Below are 25,324 nucleotides of genomic sequence, written 5' to 3' on the forward strand. Positions count from 1 at the left end.
CCTTCTGTCTTAGAATCAATATTCTGTATTGGTTCTAAGGCAGAACCATGGTCAGGGCTAGTCAATGAGGATTAAGTGATTTAACCAGGGTCACAGAGTTAGGAAATGTCAGAGGCCAAATTTGAACTCAGCATTTCCTGTCTCTAGGCCTGGCTAGCTACCTATTTCCCCTTTTTTTATTTGAGCTTGACACCATTGTTCTGAATCAATATCCTCAGAGTTGAAGCTAGACAGAATCACAGAAACCATCTAATCTAAATCCTTCACTTTATATATGAGAACAATAAGGTTCACAGTGGTTCAGTGACTTACCCAAAGTCACACAGGTAGTAAATACAAGGATTAGAATTCAAGTTCTTTGATTTCTCATTTGTCATTTTTAATGCACTATGTCTGGTGAAATAAAAGGCTTACATAAGTCACCATTCCTTTTAACATTTCTTCCCAATTTCAGTTTTTAAAATTTTTCTCTCAGTTCAATTTGTATTTCAGGCTCTTTTGGAGAAAAGTGATCAGAAAAAGACAAAGCCCCAAATTTATTAGGAGGATTTCTGGGAACAACTAATGAAAATGGAAACATAAATTAAGCAAAGTTCAGGAAAGAGGTATACATACTAACTTTTTTTAAAAAACAAATTTCCATCTACTGTCGCCTACACTAGTGCATTTATAAATAAAAAAATTATGCTAGAGAAGATTTGTAATGCTTTATTTTAAGAGCTTTGAGCAAGGAACTCACATAATGACAGATTCCAGAGCTGGAAAGGACTGCGGAGGCTGGCTAATCCAACCTGGAACTGAAAGAAGTCTGTGCTAGAATATCTTTAACAAGTGGTCATTTTAGTCTCTTCTTGAAGGCTCCTACTCATCAGGAAATGCCTGATCTCTTCATTCTACTTCTACACAGGTCTTATTGTTAGGAAGTCTTTTCTTCCAGCTGAAATCTACCTCTTAGCAGCTTCTGTCCCTTGCTCCTAATGCAGCCTTCTGGGGCCATTCAGAACACATCATCTCCCTCTTCTGCATGACAGCCCATCATATGCTTGGAGACAACTATTCTATCTTCTCTAGATTCAGTAGCCCCAGGTCCTCCAAATGATCTCATGAAGAATGTCCAAAGAACCTTTCTGCTGCTGGAATGTGCTATGTTGACCTCCACATGAAAGAGTGATATGAGAAATATGTTTGCCCAAATCAATTTTATCTGCATATAATCCTTATTTGCTCAAATCCTGGCATTGCGGCTGGCAATCAGTTCATAAAGGGGAAGAATAAGGGGGAGTCTCAATATGCTGACCACAGAATTGACTCCTCTTTTTTTCCCTCAAACAAACAGAGGAATGCCTAGAGTGTGGGCAAAGTGAGCTGCCTCACCCAGGAACTCCCAACTCATGTAGTCTACACATGCCTTGTAGACACTGCTTTCTCCTCGAGAACTGAAACAAGACTGAATTTCTTAAATCATACTAAGTTGAGGCTAATTTTGAATCAACTTCTAGCAATCAACATCAATCAGTATTTTCTGGAAACTAACACCAAGAAAGAAGAACTACAACAAGGTAGCACAATATTTTGAACTGGACTTTAAGTAAGAAAGACCCGAGTTCAAATTTGACCCCAGATACTGACTCTTAATGCAAGTCTCTTAACCTCTTTGCCTCTCTTCTGTAAAATGGGGATAAATAATAGGACCTGTAAGGATAAGAAAAGTATGGTATGTTTTGAAAACTTTAAGATGCTATATAAATGCTAGCTTTTATTATAGAATTATCTGAAGGATGCTGATAGGTGATCTTACCCTTTTGGAGAAGATATCTAGTTCTGGTTAAGGTCAACCAAAAAAATGCACTAATTATCAACCAAGAGAAGAGAGGGTTATTCTAATTAAACTTGCTACATCATTTCTTACTCAATTCAAAAAGTAATATATCACTATATATTTGTGGAAGAAGAAGAACCCCAGTAACAATAGAAAACTTAAAGGAAAAAAAACTGTTTTAGGATGGAATGAAATTACATTTCCAGAACATCTGCAATGGTACACTGAATATCACAGATAGGAATAATTTTAAACTGGTGGGAAGATGGTGTCAGACTTTCACTGTAGCCTCCTTCAGTCTAGATTAAAAAAAAAACCCACAACAACAACACACATATCAATCTGCTCACTAAATATTTTTAAAAGTAAGCTTATTTATAGTTATTTGTCATTGTATCATGAAAAACAGAATGTATGTAAACAAGCTGGGAAAATAAGCTATTCGTATTTCTGTCAGGAAGGGTAGTAACCAGAGGAGACCACACTCAGAAGAGAAAAGTTTGAGGTGGGAAAGAGAGACAATGATTGAAGGTTATACCCTATTGTTCTCCAAGACAACTAGGCATATAAAGCATTTTGTCACATAAAGCCTTCCTAGTTCAAGACTTTCTCTTCATGGAAAATCAATGAAATGAAGCCTTGGTCATTTTCAAGTTCACGACTGTTATCAGAGCCTAGGATTGTTTTAAAACATTGGCTGGTTCTTTTTATGACCTAAGATCTAGTCATAGACAAATTTGTCCCATGACCCTAGATAGATGAAATGGATTTGGTTTGTGGTGCTGAAGCTACTTTTATCTTCCATGAAAATAGTAAAAATAATAATGATGATGAAGATAGGGCTGGCTGGCATTTCTACTGTGCTTTTAGGGTTAAATAAGATCCTCACAACAATGCTGTGAAGTAGATATTAAGCATTACTATTGTCAATTCACAGATGAGGAGAATGGGCTTCACTTTACCCAATGGATGGATCCTGAGGTCCCTTCGAATTCCAAATCTATTGATTCAGAAGGTAGTATTCAAATCCAGGTGATAGGATTTTAGAGACAGAAGACATTTTAGAGATCACCTACTCAAATTCCTTCATTATACAAATGAGTTAATTGAGAACTCCAGAGCTTAAGAGATGTCCCACTCCTACAATCACTCCTAGTCACAAAAGTAGTAAAATGGCAGAGTTGGGATTTGAACTCATCTTAAAGACTTCTGACTCCAAGTATTCTGCCTATCATGGAAAACATATCTTTCCTCTATTATATGGACAAAGTCCTTATGACCTGAATACTGTAGAAAACAATCTTAGGGAGTCATGAACATTTGTACACAGTCATGGAAGGGGATAGCACTCTAGGATCACTGACCATGCAGATGCTCCCTTGGATGAATGGTTTTGTTCCAATCTGCTAGGGCATAATTTTCTGCTCAGGGGCAGTCACAGCACTCTGACACTTCTCCAGCATTTGGTGGGACCAGTCTAATAGCTACCCACATCCTTTCTTCTCTAAATTTATATTCCTATGATCGAGTCTTGCTTTGACACTTCTTTAAATGCCCTTATTTCCAATGAGTAAAGTTAGGGAGTAACTGGAAACAACTGCCAGAGCATTTGGGCTATTAGAATTTTCCTAATCTTCATGAATCTTGAAGTCAATTTCTTTTAAAGTATTATCTAGGTTGTAATGAGGAGGGAGAAAGGGGGAAAAATAGGAAAGACTACTCCCTAGATAAAATTTGTTCTCTATTTCTTTCAGAATTTTTATAAAAATAAGAATAATAATTACTATCATTTACATATTATCTTGGCAATGAGGTGATGCAGTAGATAGGCTTGGAGTCATCTCCTTGAGTTCAAATCTGACTTTAGACACTTACTAGCTGTGTGACTCTGGGTCACTTAACCCTTGTTTGCCTCAATTTCCATTAAAATGAGCTGGAGATGGAAAAGGTAAACTGCTACAGTATTTTTGCCAGGAAATCCCCAAATGGGATCATGAAGATTTGTATACAATTGCAAAATAACTGAACAACAACATGGTACATTAGTTTTTTTTAAGCTCTTACCTCAATTTTTGAATAAATTCTAAGACAGAATAACAGCAAGGTATAACCAGTCAGGATTAAGGTGTGAAATAGCTCCCAATTTCCTAGCCCTGCTCCTCCATAATTCAGTAACCATTCTAAACTCTGACCTACAATGCCAGGTCTGAATTTCTCCTTCTCTATTCTCAATGCCTGGTTCTGCATGACTCATACAAGTACCCTATAAAACACATCTCATATTTAAATATATATAGAGAACTTTGTTAAATATATAGAATATGAGCCATTTCCTAGTTGATAAGTGGTCAAAGGAGATGAATAGATAGTATTTGGATGAGGGAATCAAAGCTCTACATAAGTATGTAAAAATGTTCAATTTTATTATTGATTATAGAAATGCAAATTAAAACAACTCTAAATTTTATTTCATACCAATCAGATTGTCTAAAATGAAAAATGTTGGAAGGTATGTGGGAAAATGGAGACACTAACATATTATTGGTGTAACTGTGAATTGATCCAGTCATTTTGGAGAGCAATCTGGAATCAAAGAGTTATATATTTGTGTATAACTTTTTACCCAGAAATATCACACTTGGGTTTATTTCCTAGGTGTTCAAGGAAAAAGGGAAAAAAACTATATGCTCTAAATTATTTTAGTAGCTCTTTTTATGCTGGCAAGGAACTGGAAATTGATCATCAATTGGGGAGTGGCTGAACAAGTTGTGGGATATGATTTTAAAGGAATATTATTGTGTCATAAGACATACAAAACAAGGTCATGAACATTTGGAAGGACTTGTATAAAGTGATATAAAGTGAAGTAAGCAGAACCAATAAAACATACATAGTAACAACAATAATACATGATGATCAACTGTGGATGACTTAACTATTATCAAAAAGGCAACACAAGAGAATCATGACAATAAAAAGAAGATATGCACCATGAGAAAGGGAGTAGACAGAGTCCAAAAGCAAATTGAAATATACTATTCTTCACTTTATTTCCTCCATGAAATTTTCTCTAATGTAAGCAATATTTGTCTTGTTTTACAACATGATGAACAGGTTAATATGTATTATAGGATAATAAATGTATAATCTATGTACAAGCTTGCCTTTGGTGATAGGGAAGAGGTAAGGAGGAAAAATTTTTAGAAAAAAAGTTCATTAGTTTCTTGTTGAATAGGAGGGTTTTGAAAAGAAAGAAAAAATATTGACCAATCATTTAAAAATACAAATAAGAGAGCAAAAGAAAATGCAGAATAGGTCCCAGGCAAGTAAAAGAGTATTGGAGCTACCATATTAAATTTGAAATATTTATGTTAAAAAGCAGTATGCAATGGAAGTTCATCATTTTATATGCGGTCCTCTTTTTTCTTTTCTTTGAATGTGACTGATGTTTATTATTGCTTATAAGTTATTATTGTTCATCAAGTTCATAATAATCAAAGAGAAAATTGAAAAAAACACATCCTACTTCACCAGTTTGGAGTTCCCAAATCCAGCCAGGACTCCCTGGACTGTCCTGTGTCCATGCATTCTGATTGCCTCTTTATATTGTATCTCCCCTCAATAAAACTTACTTGCTTGACTTCCTCTCTTCCAGCTCCCATATTGTTCTGTGTTTTGTGGTGCTTTGCCTCCTGGCTATGCCATTTTTCTTCTTTGAAGTACTAGATGTTTTCTATGTAAAAACTTGATTGATGTATGAGTTGTTTATTACACTTTTTACATTTATTGGGTTTCTCCCCATTGTGTGTACAAGGTCACCCAGGACTGAGACTAACAGTCAGTAGCTGCACTATCTTTCTTCTAAGCTTTGTCTTAGGGAACTCTCTGCCCTCTCAAGGTTCCTTCTCCCTGATACAAGGGCTGTTACTGGGAACCCTGGCTGAAATCCAGTGCCCCTCAGGCTTTTCTCTTTAGCAACCTAAATGGTGAAAAAAGGATACTGACAATTTTTTTTGGTACTGTGGAATCCTGAACCTTACTAGACCAATAATAAAATTAAATTGCTATTGCACCTTATTTTTCTAATACCATGGAGATACTTGGGGATGTATTATCTTAAAGGTACGTTCTTTAGTTTCTTAGTTAACCATAACTCAGTTTCTTATCTTAGAAAACCTTCAGTGAATGAGGTAGCAGACATGGCTGCTGGAATAATCTTCACAAGATCTTGGAGAATGGAACTGGCACCACAGGACTGGATAGGGATAAATGTTATTCTGATTTTTAAAAGATGGAATAGAATGGTAGCCTTGGAGGAAGAGACAGTGATCACAGAGAACCATTACTTCCTTTTCTGATATCTTCTAAACAAGTAGATGAGAAAACTGCTAGAGATCCTTTCTCAGAAAAGACAAACAAACCTGTGGGCTATGTGCTTTATTTATTCTCATTTTACAGATGTGGAATTTGAGGCAAACAGGTCTAATCACTTTTCTAGTGTCACACAGCTGGTAAGTGTTTGAGGCTGGAATTGAATTCAGGTCTTCTTAAGTGACCTCTGGTGCTCAATCCACTGGACCACCTACTGTTAGAGCCAGTTAGTTCAGCATGGTCAAAGCAAAGATCATCAAGCTAGACTCAGAATCCAACAAAGTATATGCATACCTTGTACATTGTGGCTTTGAGCAGTTCATCAAATCTGAGTCTTAGTTTTCCTAGGCAATATGGGGTTAATAATACTAGCATTGCCTACTTTATAAGATTTAGAGAGGAGCAGAGCAGAGTCTGCATTTGAGATTTTATTGATGAAGATAATGCTTGGTTAGGTAGCTTCCTTCAGATGAGAAACTTTTCTGGATCTGTAGTCTTAGAAAGTTGCTTAGGGGAATTGAGAGGTTAAGTGACTTGTTCAGGGTCACAAAGCCTTGGACTGGATCACTGATCTTCTTGATTCCAAGGGTGATTCTTTCTCCACTATAATATTATGTAACACTTTTGTGAATGTCAAAAGCAATAAAAATATGCAAGAGCTTCGTGAACTGTCAAACAAAAATATATAGGGTATAATTGAGGGACATAATGGGTAGACTGTGAGCTTCGGTGTCATGAAGACTAACTCAAGTTCAAGTGTAGCCACTGACACTTTTTGTAAGAACCTGGGCAAGATACTTAACCTCTCAGCAATGCCTCCTAGGCACTTCTCTAAACTGAAGTAAAGGCACTGATCTGAATTGGGGGAATATCTTCACCAGGTCTTTCCTATCTACTTCATGAATTTCTCTTTTCTCATGCCTATGCCCATAACCATTTGTTGATTGGCCATTTCAGTAGCATCCAACTCTCCATAACTCCATTTGTATTAAGCTCTAAACAAATTTTGTATTTGTATTAAATAGATGTAGTAAATAAATAAATTAATTATAATTTATTTTTATTTATAATTAATTAAATATATTTTACATATTCTATAAATATATATAAATAATATAATTAAAAATAAATTAAATAAATACATGAAAAATTTGTATTAAACTCCAAACAAATGGAGATATGGAGAGATGGACGCTACTGAAATGGCCAAACAACAAATGGATATGGGCATGGGCATGAGAAAAGAGAGATTCATGAAGTAGATAGGAAAGACCTGGTGAAGATATTCCCCCATTTCAGGTCAGTGCCTAATTCATTTTACAGATGAGGAAACTGAGAAAAACAGGAGTCAGTAACTTTCCCAGGACCACACAGGAAGTATATGAGGTCAACTTTGAACTCAGGTCTTCCTGGCTCCCAGCCCAGTGCTCTTTATCCATTGTGCCTGGACCCATATCCATACCAATGTGTATATCTATATTTATTATTTAATCTGTAATCTATATCTATTTCTATACTTGTATCTGTACCCAAACCTAAATTTATAGTGTGAATTTTAGATTTACTCCACCCTGCTTAGTCTTTAGAATTTTAGGAACCAGGAATGTATACACCCCCACTTAAAGATTAACTGGGGGGGGGGAAGGTCTATGACCCCTGTGTGCTAGCAAGTGACAAATCAGAAACAACGGACTGACCCCCCTGGGCTGCCCAAAGCCAAGTTTAGGCCACCATTGGTACATGTGAGACACAGGAAGTGATGTAAAGAACTGCCTTTATATTTTGCGTCACTTCCTGTGAGAGGAGGAGTTTGGAGGTAGAACTTGACTTGGAGTAGCTTGAGCATGAGATCTCAGACTGCTTCCATTAGAAGACTGCATGGTGAGTGTTAAGGCTGACTCCCCTTTTCTTTGGCTCTTTCTGGAGGCACTAGCCTCCAAGGAGACCCCTCATCTTGGAGGAGGCCTCATGGCTGGAAGCCAAGCTAGATTTAATATTCTGGGAAGGCCCCTTTGGCTGAGGCCTCTGAACTCCCCCTGGCTCCTCAGACTAGGCCAGAGCAGATCTTCTTCTCTTTCTCTCTCTCTCTGTCTCTCTCTGTCTCTCTCTGTCTCTCTGTCTCTGTCTCTGTCTCTGTCTCTCTCTCTCTCTCTCTCTCTCTCTCTCTCTCTCTCTCTCTCTCTCTCTCTCATTCTTAATTTCTTCCTTCTATTGTAAATAAACCACCATAAAATTCCATTCTGACTTGAGTATTTCATTGGGATTTAGAATTTAAATCCCTGGCGACCAACTGAAAATATATATTCAGTCTCAACCCTAAATTTTACCCTTAAGAATAGCCATATCTATACCTGTACCTATATATCTTCATTTGTATCTATATCAAGTCACCATACCTGCATCCCAGTTTCCTTATCTATAACATGAGAATATCAGGTTTGATGAACTATCTACAGATTGATGTCAATTGTAGGATTTAAACCCAGGTCTAGATTAGACTAGATGCAATCAAAGTCCCCAACTACAGTACTGAATTTTTTTTAAAAGCTTTCCTTTTGTAAAATTCTTTCCATTCTCCTGAAGCATTTCCCCAAACTTCTACTTCCTCCCAGATTATGTCCATGGCTTTGCAAACTGGAATACTCATGTCTTTGCACTAGGTATTACATTCAAAACTAGGTACTAGGTGTTAAATTTAAATTTTTTTTTTAGACCTAGAACCAAGCATACAGACTTCACAGTTTTCAGGCCAGCTTTTATGGTCTTCATCTCCTAAGTTTTAAGGAGCAGAGCAGGAAATACCTGTTCCAGTGCCATTCTGGATGGGAGTGAATCAAACTCCCCTTTAATGCAAGCAGAGCAGTGAAACAATTTGCATTGAGTCAGCAGGGCAAGAGTGGCCATGGGGTATGAGTCATCTTTAGCAGTGTGTGGCCCTGCATGGAGAGTGCCTGACACCCACCCAGATCCTTCCTGTCTGCTAGCATTACATCTCTGCAGTAGAGTTCTAGAAAGTACTATTTAAAGAAGCTATCATTATCCATTTTTCATGGTGATGTGGTTATTGAGATAATTGAGAGCTGTGGTGGGAGTGGGAAGGGGCTGGAAGCTGTAGCACACAGACTAGGAAATATACCAGGCAGGGGAGGCTAGAAGGTCACTCTGGTATTAATAGCTCTGTGATAGTCAGGATAATATGATAGGATAATAGATTTAGAAATACAAGGTCCTTTAGTCTTACCCACCTATTTAATTTGCAGGTGAAAACGGAGACAGAGAACTAAATGACTTGTCCAAGGTCACACAGATAAGAAACTGTGGCATAGCCAGAGATCTTGAATCCAGATCCTCTGACTCATCCTATGCCTTGACAACAAGAAGTATAACTAGAATTCTGCTTGAGTCAGGAAAAGAACTTTCTTCGACAACTAGAGAAATCTTGGTGAAAAGACTTGTAGCAGTAGAATGTAAGCTCCCTGAGAGTAGAGGTCATTCCCTTCTTTGTTTCTATATTCTCAGGGTCTAACAGAACTGCTAGTTGATTGTTGATATACCTCCAGTGATCCCAGGAGTCTCCCAGAGACAAGTATATATAACCTGGTTTTGAAATTAATAATGTCTATTAGGAAAATGCTAATGGCAAGTGTAGGATTTAAATTAATGCCCAATACTTCAAGTATTATATTTTATAAAGTTTATAAATAATCACTAGAAGTAAAGGAATAAAAGGGTAATTATCTAACAAAATAAAACCAGGTGGCTAGTTTTTCTGCCTGGTCAAAAACCTTGTGTATTCAGCTGCCACCACAGGAAAAGAACAGAAGAGCGAGAGGTGGAACTACACAGAATTTATATCCTGTCTATGTCAATGCGTACCGACAGGAGGAGAGTGGGATGTTGGGAATCATAGTTCTAGGTTACAGATATTTATAATTTCAGAATAGGAGATAAAATGATAGGGAAATCTGAGATAAACTCTAGTTTTGCTGACAAATATCCCTGATGGTGTTAATATTCAGTATGAAGACGATTGAGGACATGAATTCAAATCCCTTTTTGGAAAGTTACCAGCTATATGACTTTGCAAATGTTCCCCAACTTCCATTAGCCTCAGTTTCCTCATCTGTAAAATGAGGGCATTTTAGTAAAAGAGCCTTTGAGCTCTTTTCCAGCTCTACATTTATCATCCTATTTATATGCAAATACTATTTGGATGGTAACATGAAATGACTACTTTATTTAATGGCTATTAGTCAGATGTATGTATATGTTTTTAAACCCTTACCTTTCGTCTTAGACTCAATCCAGTGTATTTGTTCTAATGCAGAAGAGTGGTAAGGGCTAGGCAATGACTTGCCCAGGGTCACACAGCTGGGAAGTATCTGAGGCCTGACTTGAACCCAGGACCTCCTATCTCTAGACTTAACTATCAATCCTTTGATTGATTTGATTGATTGATTGAACCACCTGTCTGCCCCTAGAGGTATTTTAATGATTTTTTTCCCCTTTCCTTCAGGTGGTTGGTAATTTTCTACACTTTAGAGATCATTTATGACCACCTATTTCTGAACTAAGAAAGAGACTAGGGACATGAAGCAATCTTTCTTACATGCCAATGCATGTTATTATTTCACTACAGAGAGTTTTCTTGTTGGGACGGAGCCCACCTGTCTTGGAATGTATTGGATAAAAACAGCTTCACAACTCTGGCTGGATTCCTGGCTAATAAGAAGGAAAATGAATTAGGAGCCTCAGTCAAGTTCCCCCAATTCTCCTTTTGAAATGTTTCCTCATGTGGTGGTTTCCTCAATGGGCAGAGGCCACCTGAACTGGAAAGCCATGATGGCAAATCCCTACTGATCTCAATTAAAATACCACCTTTACAGGAAACCTTTCCCAATGCTTCTAAATTCCAGTGCCTTCCCTCTGCTTTTTCCTCATTTATCCTAGATACAGTTTATGCTGTTTATATTTCTTCTCACATTGTCTCATTCATAAGACTATAAGCCCCATGACAGAAGGGACTGTCTTTTGCATTTTTATGTCCCTTGTGCTTAGCACAGTGCTTGGTCCATAGTTGTAGCTTAATAAATGTTTATTGAAATGAATTATTTTTGTTTTGGGTGTCAAAATATAGTTATGAATAAGAAAAAGATCAGAGATCTGGGGTTGGAAGAGAGTTTGGAGGTCATGTAGTTTCATCATCTTATTTTTACAGAGAAGGAAACTGATGCCCAGCAAAGTGAAGTGACATGCCGAGTATCACACAGGTATTAAGCGTCACAGGTAGGATTTAAACCTACCTTCTCTGATTCCTGAGCCAAGACTCTTTCCAAATGACAGGACTCTCTTACTAGTTCTACCTTTCCCTATCCCACGGAATTCATGCCTTCAAAGAATCCATTATTTCCATTCTACTGAAGAATTTCCAAAAGGCATCAATTACTCGCCATCTATGAGAAATTGCATGAGCACATCTAAATCTTTCAAAGGGAATAAAGAGTGATGGGTTGTCAAAAACTGGAATAAATAACAAAACTTGGAAAGATAACACAATTCAGCTCATCTATAAAATGCAACTAGAAGATAGTTCTGATAATAATCCAGTGCTGATTAAAAAAAAATCTTGAACATAAACTTAATAGGTTATCATAGAAGAAGGGCCCCAATATAAAAAAAATAAGGGAGCTAAAGAATATTGTTTCTTTTGAAGAAAAGGAGATAGGAAAAACCTATAATAATTTTTCACCAATAGGCACTTGTATCTTACTTACCAATCTTGTACTGCATTAAAGGACTCTTCATTGGTGATGTCATACATTAGAATAAAGCCCATGGCACCCCGGTAATAAGCTGTAGTAATTGTCCTATATCTCTCTTGACCTGCCGTGTCCTAGAAAACAAAGCAAAATGTCAGTAATCCTGTAAGACATAAGGTAAAGTATTTAGGGGAAAGAGATGAATGATATAGAGAAGAACCCTTCCATGATTTCTGAAATATCCTTCAGGAAGTGGGATAATGGCTGTAAATCTATTCTTAATATTTCCCACACCTTAATATAATCATAATCCAAAACACCAATTTTTGCTGATAAAGAGCTCTGATCTAGCTTTATATACAGTAAGAATACACTTTAATTTGTATTTGCATCATTCTTTCTTCTCTCCTTCCTTCCTTCCTTCCTTCCTTCCTTCCTTCCTTCCTTCCTTTCTTCCTTTCTTCCTTTCTTCCTTTCTTCCTTTCTTCCTTTCTTCCTTTCTTCCTTTCTTCCTTTCTTCCTTTCTTCCTTTCTTCCTTTCTTCCTTTCTTCCTTTCTTCCTTTCTTCCTTCCTTTCTTCCTTTCTTCCTTTCTTCCTTTCTTTCTTCTATCTAGTGATTTATCATCCAACCGTTCATTCATTCAGAAACATATCTGTTATATGATTCCTACAGGAAACTCTCTGTGAAGAAATGTTCTTTCCCAATGGGTATTTTGCAAATTTGAATCTGCAAATCTTATTTAGCATTCAAATAACTTCCCAAATTCCTTCTCTTCTACCTTTCCAGTGTTCTTAAACCTTATTCCACCCCTACCCACCACATTCTTTGTAATCCAGAAACCATGACCTTTTGGCTGTTTCTCACACCAGACATCTATCTCCTTTTTCTGTGCATTTTCTATGACTGTCCCCCATACCTAGAATTATCTTCCTCTCATCTTTGCCTCCAGGCTTTTCTGGTTTCTTTTAAGTCACAGATAAAAAAATCTCATCTTCTCCAAAGAGCCTTTCATGATTCCCCTTACTGTTAATACTTTCCTTCTGTGGAATATCTCCAGTTTCAAATATATATCTTGTTTGTACATAGTTGTTTTCCTGTTGTCTATTAAACTATAAATTTCTTGGGAACAGGGACTCTCTTTTGCTTTTCTTTACATCTTTGTTCAGAAAATTGATTGTTATATAGTAGAAGCTTGTTAAAGAGTTTGTTAACTGACTAGTCTTAGAGAGTTACCTGAGGCACTGAGGGGTTAAAAGACTTGCCTGTGGTCACATAGCTAGTTTGTGATAGAAGCAGAATGGGAATATGTCATGCTAATGCCAGCACTGGCTTCCTATTCATTATACCATAGTACTTCTCATTATGCTACCCAAATGTGTGTTTGCTAGTATTACCTTCTATTAGTTAGCATAGAGTAGAAAATATTTTCTGTACATTGGCAGTAATGATTTAAGCTGGCAATGTTTATGCCCAATCTTCTCATTAGCTTAAAACTGTTTGCATTACCAGAGAAGAATTCAAATATGTGTCCAAATGCTCACACATTAGTTAATGGAGAGATAATTTGTAGGGAGATGCTGAGAATGTGCCTTTTCCTCCAACATATGTATCACACTACAGTTAGCTTCTGGTTCGTGGTGAGTGGCTGACAAAGAGCAGAATCCTGAAATGGGATGTGAAAAATATGTATTTTTCTAAACTGAATCATTTTTCTCCCCTAATTTCCATGATCATTTCTGAGATGCTTCATCTTCATTTCTGAATAGTCTTTATCGACGATAATTTATACATATTTAGAACTCAACCAAAGACAAGATAGCACAGTGTAAAAATATTAGATATGAAGATAGAGGACCCGAGTTAAAATCCCACCTATTATCTGTGTGATCTCAGGCAAATTACATACTTTCTTTGGGCCTCAAATCCCCCATCTGTAATAAAGACAAATGGGGATAGACTTTTGCAGTCTCCCATTTTTCTACCTTACCTTCCATATTGGAATCAATACTATGTATTGGTTCTAAAGCAGAAGAGCAGTAAGGGCTAGGCAATGGGTGGTTAAGTCACACAGCTAGGAAGTGTTTGAGGACAGATTTGAATCTAGGACCTCCTGTCTCTAGACTTAGCTCTCTAACTTCTGAGCCACCTAACAACTCTGTCTCTTACCCTTAAATGTATTTAATGGTTCTTTTACTTAAAAGTCTTATAGTCATTTTATAAATTGCTCTCCTGGTTCTGCTCACTTGACTCTGCTTCAGCTTATATAAATTCTCCCAGGTTTCTCTGAATCTCTACCTTTTGTCATTTCTTATAGGATAATAATCTACCATTGCATCCATGCACCATAATTATCTAGTCATACTCTAAATGATATTCTCTTTCAATCTTCCATGAATCATGGAGATCTGGACAACTTTTTGTACACACAGTTTGAGCCTTCTCTCTTACCTCCTGACACAATGGTCCTAGAAAGTTTCATAGCCTTGCTCCCTTCCAGACTCCCTCTGCTGCCATCACCCAGGAACCTTTTAAGGATTGTTTTATAAATAAAGTTTACCCTAGACCTATCCAATGTAATAGGGGGTTTAGTCTGGTTATGAAGGGAGAAAGGGAGGGAGGTCTCCATTCTTCCTCCCTTCCTCCCTTTATAACCAGACTAAACCGTGTTATCTAACAGCATCCAGGCTCTTCTTCCTCCTGTGGAAAGGAAGCCAATGTGGGAATCATGGAACTCTCTCTACCTCAACCTCTAAAAATGGATGGAACTAGTTCCATCTTGGTTCCAAGGATACATAAGACTGCTGTAGTTTGCTGAATAAGTGTAATGTATAAGATTTTGTATCAGAAGAAGTATCCAATACCTTTTATACCATTTCAAGAACTGTTTCTTTGCTTCAGTTAATTGTCTATTCTCTATATTATATATATATATTATATATATATATTATATATATAGTGGATTTTTTTGTGCAGGTGTCTCCTTTGAGGAGGCTTAGAAGGAAGATGCTTAGAACACTGCCTTTTCCTCCAACTTATGCATCACACCACAATGAGCACTTGGATAGTGATGAGTGTCTGACAAAGAATAGAATGTGATATGTATTTTTCCAAATTGAATCATTTTCTCCTACAATTAATTCTCTACAATATCTCATTCATATCTTTTTTAAAAACAGATATTTCTTAACTATGAGTTTGTTTTTTAATATGCTTGTGTTTTCCTAAACTTTGTTAGTTCAGCCAGTCAGAATAAATAATTCTCTTGATCTTTGTGTTTTGCTATATAAAAGAAGCCTTATAGAAAAAAATCTAATTGCACTTGTTTGCAGACATATTCTATGCCCATCTCTCTGGTTTGCAAGTTTTAAAACGACAACAATAACAACAGCAACAACAATAAAACTAGTTTTATTATAAGTGTTTTAGAGAATTTTTTCCCTTTTGAATTCTACAAATTGTCTTAGACTAGAGGGCTCCAACATACTAAATGAGTGGATACTCCCTCAGACACTCAGTCTTCTCTCTCAATCTTATCAACTCTCTTAATCGACTCTTCCATTCCATCTCAGCCACATTCAGCCAGTCTGACCCTTGAACTCATCATCAATACAAGAAATTCTAAATTCAACTATAATCCCCAATTATTCCATCACTTTCCAAACCTCATAGCTTCTCACCATCTTCTCCACAGCTTAGTACTCTACAAAGGCATTACTTCTGCTCTGGCTTCACAATCCTCACTTCCCAATCAGCATAGACAGGCAGCCTTGTCGAGCAATTGCTACAGTGCTAGGTGTTGAATCAGAAAGACCTGAATTCAAATTTGGCCCCACTTACTTACTAGCTAATTAACTCTGAGCAAGTGATTTAACCTCTGTCAGCCTCAGTTTCCCCAATTTGATCATAATAACATCTGGCTTACAGAATTCTTATGAGGATCACATATCATCATATTTGTAAGATGCTCTTACTAGCTTTGTGACCCTGGGCAAGTTACTTAAATCTGGCTCAGTTTCCTCATTTGTAAAGGGAGCTAGAGAAGGAAATGGCAAATCACTCTAGTATCTTTGCCAAGAAAACTCCAAAATAAAGTCATGAAAAAACAAATAATTAAAATGATGACAAACATCACAAACAAACAAAAATAATCAGAGATAATAAGCCTTTATACAGTGCTTTACATATGTTATCTCATTTGATCCTCACAAAACTTTATGAGGTAGTTGCTATTATGAACTCTACTTTACAGAGGAATAAACTGCAGCTGAGAGCAGTTAAGTGATTTGTCCAGGTTTAGCTATTGAACGTCTTGGGTAGGAGTTGAATTCAGGTCTTTCCCAGAGGTCAGTCCCACATGTTATCCTATGTACCATCTAGTATTCTATATATATAAGTGTGACCCCTATGGAATACAGGTTCCATGAGTATAGGGTCCATTTCATTTTGGCCTTTGTTTGCCTAAAGTCTAGCATAATAGACAAATCATAGGTTCTTTATAAATGCTTGTTGATCAAAGGGTTGCAACTCTAATTCTGTAAGTCCAACTTTAGTTTTCTAATTTAACAAGTGAGTAAACTGAGTCTGAAAGAGTTTAAGTGATTTGGCCAAGCAGTAGAGCTAGAGGCAGAACTATTTTTCCAACACCCAGTTTAATAGTTTTTCCATTCTACCTCACTGTTTCTCTTTAGCAACACATTTTGTTTTATTGCATTTTTGCTCTGGATGTGAGATATCAACAGAGTAGCCTCCTTACATTGAAAAAAAGTAAAAAAAAATATCAATGTGGATTGGCAATTTTCCATAATTTTATAATCTTTGAGAGAGAGAGTGGGCTGCACTGTGGAATTTAGAGGTGAAATGGCAAATCTATGCAGCCATTAGGTATCAGAGTTAGGATTGATGCTAGAACTTCCTAAAGTAAGATCAACCCTCTCTCCCATATGCCAAACATGTTTCTTCTTCTTTCTCCTTGGTTCTTTCCTGTCTCTCTCTTCCCCCCCCTCTACCGACATTTGCATTCAGTGTGTTACTTTAAAACCAGCTATCCCACAAAATATTTAATGTAGCTTTTCTGAAAAGCACATTACATTGAAGGATGTCTAATTACCAACAGACTGAGAAAAAAAAAAGATTCTGAAAATGTTGAATGTGCATCCTGCTGGCTTGAATCTGAGAAGGAGCTGACAATCAAGCCCCATTGTGGTCATGATCACAGCATTCCTGGGAGCTGTTACAAACCACCAGGCTCAGCAGCCTAGACTACTCTGAAGGGGGGTGGGGCAGGTGGGGATCTGGACTCAGAAGGCTGGAAAAAACCCCAAACCTCAGAGGTTCTCCCAGTTTTCAACTATACAGCAGTTGGCAGATTCTCTACCACTGCTTTTGACTTTAGCATCTGCACCATCAATCTGAAGGGTTTTGCTTTTTTCTGAAATGGCATCCAAATGCAGAAGCTGCACTATTGTGGGAAAAGGTGTGCAGATGCAAATGCAGGGAAGAAAGCCATATTTTTTTTTAATTTTTAATATGAATGAACAAAGGAATGAATAAATATAAGTTAAAAGGTATGCATTTAGCGCTTACTAGGTGCCAAGTGTATCTTATACAAGCATAAAATCCTTGTTCTCAATCTGACTGGTAAAGACAAAACACAAAAGAAATAATTGAAAAGGAAAAAGAAAAATAAAGAAGAAACAAATTAACTGAATACACAGACCTAATGTGTAATGTTCTTGTTGTACTGTCATTTTAAAAACAGTTTTCCATTTTCCAATAACATTTGTAATTCTACCATGATGGTGGGGAAAATGAAAATCAAGTAAACACTTCATTTCACTCCTCATTCAGTGGAAATTACAGATGACTATTTGGATCAAAGGCCCTTTTTATAATGTCAAGTGCCACTCCTAGAATTCCCTGTGAGCAGTCCAGTTTAGTCCCTACACTGTTGAAATGATGCTTCTCTCACAGTGTTCAGGTAGGCTGACTCTGAAAGTTAGAGATCCCAAATTTCCTTCTCTTCAAATGAATTTGGACATCTGATTGCTTTCTTTCTTTTTTTTTTTAACCCTTACCTTCTGTCTTGGAATCAATACTGATGCCAAGGCAGAAAGAGTGGTAAAGGCTAGGCAATGGGGGTTAAGTGACTTGCCCAGGGTCACACAGCTGGGAAATGTCTGAGGCCAGATTTGAACCCAGGACCTCCCATCTCTAGGCCTGGTTCTCAATCCACTGAGCCACCCAGCTGCCCCCCTGACATCTGATTTCTGATTTTTCCTTATATTTCCTACAATGTATTCCACTATGTGAAAACCACCATGGAAAAACTGCTAGTCCAAGAAGCTAAGGGCCAAAGATAAATGGAAAGGTGAAAATGTACTTGTATTGCTAGAAAAGTCTTTCGTTTCTTTCTCCTTTAAATAAGAAAAAAAGATATTTTAGCTGTTTTAAGTGATAAAATTCCTAATGAATTAAAAAAAAATTTACCTTGTAGGATTATACAGGATAGACAAGATTTGTTAAAGACTATTGGTTTATCTGTCAATGAAAATATTCAGGCATCTGGTATATATACAAAGCATCTCTGAAACTACTCAGTATGTAAAAGAGGCTAGAGAGCTTGCTTCCTGGGAAATGCTGATGATCTGTGATGATTTCTAGAGACATAGGGAGCATGTGGAGACATTTCGTAATTAGCTCCAACGTGCTGATCATATGGTAAATGGCAGTCTCTCTTATTGGCTGCACAGCTGAATCTGGGAGTGCCTTCAAAAGAGCACAACAGACTACAGTCAGTCATAATCTCTTTGGCTTCTCAATCAAGGTTTGACTCCTTTGCTTACTGCGTTCAATAAGAGGCAGTGCTGTAAGAGGAAAGACCTTGGGCCTTCTGCCCAGGAAGGCTAATATCTGGCTCCATAAAAAGTGACTTCAGTGTTTTCATCTTGAAATTTGTTCTTTTCCATTTTAGGTGAAGAGAATTAATCTGGAACCTCCTACACTGTGAGTTGTGAATGGCCAGGACAAGTCCCAGGGGTCTAGCAATTGAAAGGATTTTGCATTAAGTTAGGCATCAGTGCCCTAAAGAGAAGGAGTGGCTTTGGGACTCAACCCAGAAGTAGCTAAGATAAAGATTCATTTGACCTCCATGCCACATTTGAATGAAAATTTGATGGGAATAATGTCATTTGGAACTGAGCTAAGTTTAAGCCCAATTTCCCCAGAGACCAATGTAAGGAAGGGGAGACTGTGGCTTAAAGCAATGGAGAGGAGTCGTTATGCTTTTTTTCCAACTCATATCTTTAAAGTAAATATCTTTATGTAAAGTCAAATAGTTGCTGTAATTAAAAAAAAAATTCTTACTTTTTGGCTGGGAGCTAAAATGGCTCCACTTCCTCAATCCCTACACACACGCGCACATCTGTGCGTAATTGTGCGCACGCACATCTGTGCGTAATTGTGCGCACGCACAAAGTTGCAGGATACAAATAAATCCTCAAAAATCATCAGTATTTCTCTTTACCAACAACAAAATCCAATAACAAGAGATAGGAAATGAAATTTCATTCAAAATAACTAGACAATATAAAATACCTGGGAGTGTACCTACTGAAACAAACCCCTTAAGTATATGAACATAATTATAGCGCACCCCTTAAACAAATAAAATCAGACTAGGCAATTAGAAAAAAAAAACACATTGCATCCCCATGGATAGGACAGACCAATAAAGGGAAAATGATAATCCTGCCTAAATTAATTTGCCTATTCAGTGCCATACCAATGAAATGTCTCAAAAAGTATTTCATAGAACTAGAAAAAATAACAAAAAACTTCATCTGTAAAACTTTAATCAAGAGCATCAAGGGAATATATGAAAAAATATGGAAAGAGAGCAGTAATTATCAAAACAATCTTAGTGACAACAAGTGTAGTGAATCAATGGAATTGATTCTGCAATCAATGCATGGCAATTAATGTCCATAGCAACTTAGTGTTCAATAAACCCAAAGATCCAAGCTTTTGAAGAAAGAACGTACTATCTGACCAAAAACTTCTGGGAAGACTGGAAAGCAGTATGGCAGAGACCTGACCTAGACTAACATCTCATTCCATCAGAATGGAGAAATGATCTAGAAATAAAGGTGTCAACATAAACAAATTAGAGAAACATGGAAACATTTACCTATTAGGCTTACAGATAAGGGAAGTATTTATGATTAAATGAGTTATAAAGACCATTATGAAAAATGAAATAGATAATTTTGATTATTTTATTGTTTAAAAAAGTTTTTTTTTTTTTACAAATAAAACCAATGCAATCAATATTAGAAGAGAAACAACAAATTTTGGAGAAAAGTTTATAGCAAATATCTCTAACCAAAGGCTCATCTCTCAAATATATAGAGAACTGAGTCAAAGTTATAGGAGCACAATATATATTCCCCAATCAAAAAATGGTAAAGTGATATTTCTTCATAGAAAAAAAATTAAAATTATCTATAGTCCCATGAAGAAATGCTCCAAATCACTGTTGATTAGAGAAATGTAAATTAAAACACTCTGAGAAACCACTTCCCACCTATCAGATAGACTAACAAAAAGGAAAATGACAAATGTTGGAGGGAATGTGGAAAAATAAGGACACTAATACACTGTTTGTGGAACTGTGAACTGATACAACCAATCTGGAGATCAATATGAAAACCAGCTCAAATGGTACAAAACTATGGATATGCTTTGCTTTACCATCTATTGCTGAGCCTGAATCCTGAAGAGATCAGAGATAAGGGGAAAGGATCTATCTGTACCAAAAAAAGTTAGGATCTCTTTTTGTAGTGAAAAATGGGGGTTGTCCATCACTTGGGGAATGGCTGAACAAGTTGTGGTGTATGGTTGTATGGAACAATTCACAGGATGAGTTCAGAAAAACCTGAAAAGACCTAAATGAACTGAGGCAAATTGAAGCAAGTGAAATCAGGAAAACAATGCATACAGTAACAGAAATACTATACAATGATCATCTGGGAAGGACTAAACTGTTATCAGCAAAGCAAGAAGGTAGATAGGGAGAAAACTTGAATTCTAAAATGTCAGAAAACAATTGTCAAAAAATGTTTCTACATGTAGCTGAAAAAAATGAAGGAAAAAAAACTGTCTTTGGTAACAGCCCTAAGAAGAAGGGCAAGAGGGATAAAGTAAGTTGCAAGTCACATAGCTAAGAAGTGTCTGAAGCCATTTGAATCCAGGTCCTCCCATCTCTAGGCATGGCATTCTATGCCCTGTATCACCCAGCTGCCCCAGATGTTAAATTAAACTGAGATGTGATTCCCTGGTGGCTAATTTGTGACTAGAGCCAATGACATTCAAGAAAGAGGAACTTTGAAAAAGTTCAGGAACCCTTAGAATCCCAGATGGGGAAGATGTAACTGGCCTGGCTTTAGAGAGTGAGCTCGTTTGTATCACTACATAAAGAATACAAGAGTGGCAGATACTAATGACTTAAAAAGCAATACTAACTACTTTTGCTGCTAGGTGGCATAGTTGATACTGTGCTGAACTGAGAGTCAGGACAGGACGACGTGACCTGCCTCCAAACTTTACTAGTTCTGTGATCCTGGACAAATCATATAACTCACATCAGGTTAACTTTCCTCACCTGTAAAATGGGAATAACAATATTTCCTTCTTAGAGTTGTCATGTGGATCAAATGAAATTTTATATACATAAAGCAAAATGTGATGCTTAAAGGAAAATAAAGATGTCACCACCAGCACTGCCATCAGCATCATTAAGTGTATGCTTTTATTTTTGTTTGTTTCAAATGAACACATTGTATTCTAGATCTTTTTCCTGGGTTATAAAGAGAAAACCTTTCGTGATGAAAATCCATCTAAGATACACAGAATAATGTATTTGGCATTACGTTAAGGAGAGCAGCTTCTGGCTCTATGTGTTGTGACATATAGAACAGGTGAGGGTCAATGTCACTGTCATCAAAATGCATTTATTAAATGTCCGTTAAATGCTTTTTGAGCATTCTAGGAAGGATCCAGAACATAATTGATATAAGGTGACAGCCTTTGGTTTGCATTGTTTTAGAGAGATAGGCAGACACAGCACTGCTGAATATTAAGAACAGTTATTTTGTGGTTAGTGAAAAAACGATTCCATAAAGATTATGTGACTAACTCGGGGCATACAATTAACCCCAAGAAAATAAATAAAAGAAATATTAAATAGGTGGCAAAAAGAGATAATTAAGTTTGAGGCTGGGGATTTAGGAAATAAGGCATGAAAAGCAGGTTAAGTGGTAGGTTTTCAGATGGCTTCAAATGTATGGTAAAATGAGGATCATTTGGCATTCTAACAGATAGAAATCTCTGCTTTACTGATACTTTGCTGGAGTTTGCCTTCCTGAAATGCCTTCTGAATCATCAAAGAAAGGTGGAATTCTATTTAGTATGGTATTTTTAAGGTTAAGTACATTGTGGGGTTTTATATGTCTTAGAATCAATATTAAGTATTGGTTCCAGGACAGCAGAAGAGAGGTAAGGGCTTAGCATATGGGATTAAGTGACTTGTTTAGGTCCCACAGGTAAGGAATGTCTGAGATAAGATTTGAACTCAGAACCTCCCATCTCCCCACCTGACTCTCTCAAAGTATTGAGCAACCTATTTGCCCCATGGTCTATGAAAACTGGTGATCCATATCACCAAGTATATTTGGTAACTTTTTAGTAACTGGAAAATTTAATTAATCTGAACTACCTTTGCCTCATCTGTACATGTTAGAAAGAATCAGTGAAAATATAGACTAAACAATGGGAGTTAATGAAAAAATGGAAAAGAAATATTTCCAAGAGTAGGAAAAATCTCTTAACTCAGTTCTCTGAATTGGTGCAAATTGAAAATCTTAGAATACATAATATACATTTCACGTCCCTCCACATACCCTTCAATTCCTTCAGAGGCAGAGATATGTGGACACTGACAAAAATCTCCATTTAATATTGTGAAGGATATTTTTTATTAGAGTGATAATGAGAGCAGAAAGGGTCTGACTTATGAGTTCATCTGTGGAAGGGAATTGCCATTGTGGAAAATAAAACCCCTCTGCTGAGGCAAATCAGCAACACATCTGTAACTTCAAGTCACAGAAAGTGGCCTGGGGTTCTGGGAGGCTTAAGGGACCAGTCCGTGTTCACATAGGTAATAGGTATCAGTCTGTACTGAATTCAAGGCTTTCTGACTCAATGGTCAACTTCCAATCCATTACTCCAGGCTCCCTCTCTTTGTGAAGAATAATCACGTCAATTTGTTGCTATGTTCCACTTAAGTATATTTAAACCTTCCCAACATGCAGTATTGATGTTTCTAATCACTTATTTGATCAAATAGGAAGGAGATCAAAATAAGCCAGACCCCTTTGTACTAAATCATGTTCTCTCTCATCAGAAACAACATATAATGGCATAGCTGCAGAGCTTGAGGCCACGGGCAGGAAACTGTTAGTATGGGTTCCAAGATGTGTTCCCTCCTACACCAGCTATTCTGACAGGAGTATTCAGAGTCATGATCATGTGAAATTTACAGAGATATAGCCTGTAAAAGAAACTGATAATAATGATATCTCACCTTTTCTAGATATCCCATCCCATCTTTGTTCTATGTTTTCCTAATCTATCGTACCATAGCAATATAAGACTTTTGAATTATGTGTTGGCTTATAAAAGCAGCAAAACAAATAACAAGACCCTTATTGGTATTCCACTCTCTTGAGATGGATTCTTTGCCTAAGATGGAAAATCAAGAAAATCCTTCCTCAGCGTGAACAAATATCCTCACTGCAGTTAATCCCCTTGGATAATAAAATTTATAAACCACTCTTCCCTACCCATCCTCTATAAACAGTCAGTCTGAATTCATTTACACATATAATCATGTTGGCATCTGTAAACCAAGTCCAGATCTTAAGAGATAGCATGAACAAACCTGCCTCTAAATAGTCTCGTAGTTGATTTCATTGGGGTCACTGCCTATCGTGCTGTATCTTTCCCCTTGATCAGCAGTCTGTAGATCAGATTCTCTTGTCCTGATGGTTAGCTCTGAAATACCGGACTTTATGCTTTACAATGGTGTCCATATCCAAGCAAAATCTAATAAAATAAGCCTGAGGTGAAATGATAAAACTTGACCTACTATTCCATGGCAGTTACCATGGCAATACATTGCTCTCTCTCTCTCTCTCTCTCTCTCTCTCTCTCTCTCTCTCTCTCTCTCTCTCTCCCTCCTTCCTCTCTGCAAGAACAGAGTAATGATATATAGATTTTATAAAGCAAAGTCTTTAAACAACTACTCCATTACTGACACACCCAATAGCTGTGTGCATTCATTCATTTACATAGTTGCACATGTTCTCTTTAAAATAAAATACAATTTTTTTTTAATTTGGTCAATTTCAAACATTGTTCCTGGGTTATAAAAATCATTTTCTATTCCTCCCTCCCCTTCCCCTACCCCTCCCATAGCCAACGCACACTTTTAAGTGAACAATATTTAAAAACCAAAATGAATACTCTCTGAGTTCATTTGACCTATTTGTAGTCTATTAGACTACAAAACATGACTCTATCTTCCCCAAAGTACTATACACTTTCTTAAAACAATAAAAGTTCCTTGAATCCTTTCCCTTACAACAACCTTGGTTTTTTTGAGCATTATGAATCTTTATTTGTTTTGGGTTAATTTCCTTAACTCCTTCCTACCCATATTTTCATCTGAGATCTAAAAAATAACAATAAGGGGGCAGCTGGATGGTCCAGTGGATTGAGAGGTCCTGCTTTCAAATCTGGCCTTAGCCACTTCTTAGCTGGTCATTACCTAGCCCTTACTGCTCTTCTGCCTTAGAACCATTACACTGTATTGATTCCAAGACAGAAGGTAAGGATTTTTAAAAAATGACAATAAACTGCAATTTCAATAATTAAGAAAAGAATCAAACTTCATCAGAATGTATACTGCCTATGAAGAGAAATTAACAGTTAATCTTGCCCTTTATCACATCACAGAGTGAAGATATTGGATCAATAAATTCAGTTTTAATGTGTTTGTGTATGATAGTATATTTTATCAATACTAATATTGTAATGTTATTAATAAGTGATAACAATAAGGAACCACAAACTCATAGATGAGTTATTCTTTACCACTTTAGGACTTAACATCATATCTTTTGTTATTCTGATAATGATAAGAATTTAGTTTCCAAAAAATAGTGATTTTATCCATCTGTGCAATAGTCCATAAAACATTAAATGTCAAAGAGTAAGGATAGGACAAAACATGTTCCAGGACCATTTCTGTCTGAATC

The 25,324-nt window shown here is 36.8% G+C and overlaps 1 protein-coding gene across 3 annotated transcripts in view; it reads right to left on the reverse strand.

The window, feature by feature from the left end:
* RAB3C (RAB3C, member RAS oncogene family) overlaps positions 1-25,324 on the reverse strand; it is a 350,176-nt gene that overhangs the window by 158,599 nt on the left and 166,253 nt on the right. For all 3 annotated transcript variants that reach the window (XM_056824878.1, XM_007486358.2, XM_001365986.4), the window contains one exon: positions 11,965-12,083. In XM_056824878.1, coding sequence (XP_056680856.1) covers positions 11,965-12,083 — 119 coding nt within the window. The remainder of the gene's footprint in view (positions 1-11,964; positions 12,084-25,324) is intronic.

The sequence above is a fragment of the Monodelphis domestica genome, chromosome 3 (genome assembly GCF_027887165.1).
Source record: "Monodelphis domestica isolate mMonDom1 chromosome 3, mMonDom1.pri, whole genome shotgun sequence".
Taxonomy (NCBI): Eukaryota; Metazoa; Chordata; class Mammalia; order Didelphimorphia; family Didelphidae; genus Monodelphis; species Monodelphis domestica.